This window comes from Tupaia chinensis, unplaced genomic scaffold, assembly GCF_000334495.1.
Source record: "Tupaia chinensis unplaced genomic scaffold, TupChi_1.0 Scaffold000549_1, whole genome shotgun sequence".
NCBI classification, from domain to species: Eukaryota; Metazoa; Chordata; class Mammalia; order Scandentia; family Tupaiidae; genus Tupaia; species Tupaia belangeri.
Window position 1 is genome coordinate 5,252,702 of NW_006160061.1, and position 5,443 is coordinate 5,258,144.

Genomic DNA, 5,443 nt, shown 5'->3' on the forward strand with positions numbered 1-5,443 from the left:
GGGAAGAAGAATGCCTCAGTGATCCTCCCAATGACAGAGGCTTACTTAGTCCAGCTCTGCTATAACCCAGTGAGTCCAGGCATAACACCCTCTGTCAGATGCAGAGGACTTTGGTTTTGAACAAGCACCTTCAACTTTATCTCCAGGTATAAAATGGAGCTTGCCAGGAACCTAAGATGGATGACTAACTTTCATCCCTGCTTGATTAACTGCTCCATGGATGTTCACCTACATAAACTCATTATGGCATGTCTACAGGACAGGAGCCAAACCACTCTGTTGTCAAAATTAGAATATAACTTTTCCCTTTCCCTTTTCCATCAAAAAGAATTCATATTTTTTTTCTCTCCTAGAATAATAGAAATGTAACATACCTGGAAATCTGCCATGAGATAGCAGGGTACGGGTCAATAAAGCAGCATACTGTCCTCAGCAAGAGCCTCATGGTGGAACCAAGCTTCTATCTGATTCCTGAGTAAATCCAAGACAGAGAAAGGCACAGGCTTATCTTGAGACGTGGAGGAAGAAGAACTGCCCTTCAGAATCCTGTTCCAATGGTCTCCTCAAGGGCAGAGAGGAACAAGGCGGAGTAGGATCAACAAATTTGAGCACAAGGCCACTAGCACCCAGATTCTTGGACCAAAGATGAGGGCCTGTGGTGGAGCAGAAGCGGATGTCTGAAGGAGTAAGGAAGAACGAAACTAAGAAACAAGAAAGTCCCCAGTTTCACAAAAGGGAAAACAGTATCAAGCAGGACTGAAACAAGGGCAAAAGAAGAGTGAGATAGCGCTGGTGTTCAGCCTCTCAGGCCCTCCACACTGGGTACCTGTCTGTATGCCTCTGTCCCATTCTTCCCAGATACCCTGGCAAGACTGGCAGGTCCTGGACTGGTGGGCCTTCAACAGCCAACTTTTACAGAGCTTCTAACCTATGCAAGGCATTGAGTTAGAAAGGAGCAATACGGAGAAGAATTTCACAGGTTCTCTGCTCCGTATGCAAAGTTCCATCATGAAAGCTGGATAAAGTCCACCATGAGTCTCATCTGTTTTATCATGAGCCTACCAGCTGTGGATGCTGCCAACATCAGAGGAGAACACTTAGGACTCTACAACACACTAGACTCCCCTCCCTTCTTCAGTAGTAACTTCCCCACTCAGTAGATATACAGGAGGGTCTGTTAAAGTTCATGAAAACACTATTACACAGTTGAAGCTGCAATCCATTGCTTTAAAGATTATCACAGTTAAAAACCAGGAGGGGGACAAAACAACTCGGGGCGGGGGGGAACTCCATGAAGCTTATGGATGAAGGAGTTCACTGAGTCCTCTCCTGCGATAGGGCTTCCAGATAGAGTTTGAGGAATGGTTCACTAAAGAAAGTAAAAAGTAGGAAGTAAATGCAGAGGGCAGCCCAGGCAGGTCTGGCACTGTTTCTTCAGGAACATACCCATACACTCAAAAGAAACACCCTGCTTGCTAGTTATATTTTATATATTCCTATGCTTGTAAAAATGATTTATATTCTAAGTAACTTCATTTACTAAAGCCCTCAGATTTCTTTTTCTTTCTTTTCTTATTTGGGACTGAGAAGTCTAGAGGAGATTATTTTTTTCAGGAACCTTCTTAAACATGTGTAGTATTTTGGTCATTCTTGCCTCACAGGTCCCTGGTAGAGAGCTAGCAGAGAACCTCTTCGAGTTTAAAGGACATCCCCTATAAGCTGAGCTCAGGGAAGCATGGGCTTGACCCCCAACATCCCAGATACTTTTTGCTCTTCACCCACTCAGGATAATGACCCCCAACACCCCAGATACTTTTTGCTCTTCACCCACTCAGGATTACACTTCAACCGATCATGGATTATTCATCATTTTCATCTAAAAAGAGATGAGATTCTGCAGGTGAGTTCTCCCTCTTTCTCATTTGTGAGGTTAAGGCAGGTGGCCCACAGGAGTCCCATCAGATTGTCTGGGGGTGTACAATCAAGGGGGTCAGAACACGAGGCAAGATTCAAAACAGAGCAGTCTCTAAATCAGTAAGAAGCAGGGGCTGTATCTCCATTGGTAAGCCTTTATGCACCTGGGCAGAGCACAGATCATAACATCCTGCAGTGCTTCCTGTTGCTATTTGTTGATACAAAAGGCTCTGTAATTGCCCTAAGAAATTTTGATTTGTTTTGAAAGGTTGTTTTTCAAAGAAAATTTAGGAACCGTGTCACATTCAAAGATCCTCTTATTCACTGGGAAATGCTGAGTGCCTTCCACACTGCTTTCAACAGTCCCTATCCAGATGAGGCAAAAACACCAAAGACTGCCTTGATTAACATCCAATAAAACCCAGCGCTATCTCTCCTTTCCATCCTTCTGAGACTCTCTCGTGTAATTACAGCAGCTGCTCGACAATAATGTGGAAAGAGATGCGGTACCGATGATTAGAACCAAGACAAGCAATCAGTTTTCAGAAAGTATCCTGAAGTCTATGATTTGAATCTATAACCTGAATCAAATAACTTGCTCTACTAATTAAAGACTGACCTATCAGGAGATTCAAAGGCTATCCGAAGGAACATCCCTAAATGCCATACCCAGATCTCTGTCAAGCCATCTGGAAAATGTAATTCAATTCCAGGAAAAGTTTATTACGTGGTAGATGTGACCAGGTATAAAAAGAGAAATAAGACACAAGCTTGACTTTCAGGAAGCAAATGATGAGAACATCATATCCAAGTGGAAAAAGCAAAATGAATTTAAAATGAAATGGTTATGTTTATTCTTTTAAGAAATCATGTAAATTATATATGTTAGTTCAAAACAGGTCTAGAGGAATGAAATACTAAACATAGAATCCAATTTGTTTCATTTTTAAAAGAATTATTTAATTTTATTTATTTATTCATTCATTTATTTATTTGAATTTGACCAGAGAGAGACAAAGGAAGAGAGAACGAGAGAGAGGGAAAGTGAGAAAGCAAGCCACCAGGTCCTGGACTTGAAACTGCAGTCAGCCATATGGGAGTCCAGCACCCTTAACCATCACACCATCTGCCAGCCCCACATTTGTTTCTTTAGAAAAATGGTAATTTATGGGACCAGTAGGTGGCATGGCGGTTGAGGCACTGGACAGTCCCACATGGCTGACTGCGGTTCGAGTCCCAGGCCTGGTAGCTTGCTTTCTCACTTTCCCTCCCTCTCTGTGTCTCTTTCTGCTCATATTAAAAATAAATGAATGAATAAACAAAATTAAGTAAATAATTCTTTTAAAAAAAATGGTAATTTACCTGGTCCAGCTTTGGTGGCCCAGGTGACACTGTACTGAATTGTAAAGCTGGAAGCCATATAGCCAACCACAGGTTGAGATCCCCAGTTGAACTGAAAGCATGCTGAGTACATGTGGGCCCAAGATCCTGTGAGCTCAAGGGCTATGGAAAGGGAATTGCAGTATGACCAGACCTGTGAAGGGTGCTCCCTACTTCTTATGTGTGCATAACAGCACTATCTCGCAAATTTAAAAAGGAAAAGGAAAAAAAAAAAAAAGGGCATTTATCTGTGTAGTGCTATAATTGAAGACATCCCTCTGGCCAATGATTAGGATGATCAGTCCAGTAAAAAAGGCTCTAAGGTAGAACGTGAAATGCTGAGTTCCAGTATACCCCATAGCATAGAGTAGTTCCAGGGCTCAGCCTGCACTGTGGCACAAGTTAACCGTAACTAAAAGGAGACAAGGAAGTGGGGCATCCTCCAAAGACATCAATTTTTCTGCTTCAGCTCGTATTCTGCAAGGCACTCCTGCTCCTGTAAAGCAAGCTTCTAGATAAATACAAGCAAAACTTACACTGCATTTCTCACCATCAAAGAAGTAAAATGTCGCAAGAAAGTATGCACACGCATGCACGCACATACTCAATCTTCAAAACGTTTATGGAGGACTGGCCTTGCAACCTGGTGACTAAGGGAGTCAGATCTCATACGGCCAACAGCACTGTTCAAATCTCAGACCCGATAGCTTGAAAAATATACCCGGTGACCCCGGTCCTGACGTGGACAAGTAGCAGAGAAGGGCCTGCAGTGTGACCGTGCCCCATGGTGGGTGCTTCCTCCCTCCCCTTCTCTATATTTCTGTAGCAAGCATACAAGCCCTCTGGTAAATATAATTTTTTAAAAAATTCATGGAAAGTTTGTATTATGAAAAACTATGCATGAATTTCAAAACTTTTTGTACCAAAATAAACGTGGACTTTAATTCTATTTAAAGTACTATGTGAAGTTCCCTCATACATGCACAGAAGGAAGAACAGGAGGGAGAGAAGTAAATATGACACAAAGTAAAAATCACAGGGTAGGCACATACCCAAGGCAGGGTTGCCCTGGGAGCAGGTGCTGCTGAGACTTCTGGAATCAGAGACTGGGCACTGGGTGCTTCCCATGATGGGTTGGTTGCACCTGAGACTTGTACACTAAGCCAAAACCCCTGCAATTGTTCACGCAGTCCTACATCAGTCCTCCAAGCTCTAGGACACAAGGAAAGCAAATCTTCTCTGAAGGAAAGGTCTCAATTTAAGCCCTCAATATTGCTATAATTTAAATTAAGCATAAACTTTCGGAGATAAAGTTCTCAAAATACAAGAAAACAAATCAACACAAATGAGAGTTGGTACAGCAGAACTGCCTCAATTAGCAAATACTATTCACAGATATAGAATACTGCATTATCTGAATAACTTCATGTAATAAGATACAGATTTACAAATGAACAAACAAAATGACATTTGTTTTCAACAAATTTCTGTTATAGGGTATGTGTACTCACCATAGAGACAGATAGAAATTGAGAAATCACTTCCCGGGGGGATAGCTACACCAGAGTCCCTTCTCCACCTCCTCCTAGGATCTTGGGCATACATGCACACACGCCCAACATGAGCCACTGGGTCCAGGACTCAAACCATGGTCTATGTGAGAGTTTAGTGACATAACCATGATGCCATCTGTTGGTTCCTCAAAAAAAAGACTTTTAAAATGTCACCAGGAAGGGGCAAGCATGGAGGTTGAGGCACTGGATCCCACATGGCCAACTGCAGCTTGAGTCCAGAACCCAGTGGCTTGAAAATTATTCTGGGTGTGTGTGCGTGTGTGCCCAAAGTCTCAAGAGGAGACTGGAGAAGAGGGATCGTGGTGCGGCTATCTTCCCTGGGGGGAGGGAAGATTCTCACTTTCCCTCACTCTGTCTCTCTGGCAAATGCATACATCCTGTAGTAAAACCAGGAGGATTTACAAGCTGGACAAAGAGAACATTTTAGAAAAACGGCAATATAAAACACCTGAAAATAGAAAGTCAGTAGATGGGTTAAAGCACAGATTTAATAGCTAAAGAGAGAGTTACTGACCTGCAAGTATTATTTTAAAAATAATCAGAATTCAGTAAAATTAAAGAGATAAAGAGGCAGA

General features: G+C 42.3%; 1 protein-coding gene across 1 annotated transcript in view; it reads right to left on the minus strand.

The window, feature by feature from the left end:
• Nucleotides 1-439, minus strand: part of LYPD6B (LY6/PLAUR domain containing 6B) — a 102,418-nt gene extending 101,979 nt beyond the window's left edge. Inside the window, exon 1 of the mRNA XM_027775358.1 lies at nucleotides 375-439. Within this exon, the coding sequence (XP_027631159.1) occupies nucleotides 375-389 (15 nt within the window). The 5' untranslated portion in view covers nucleotides 390-439. The remainder of the gene's footprint in view (nucleotides 1-374) is intronic.
• Between the last annotated feature and the right edge of the window lie 5,004 nt (nucleotides 440-5,443).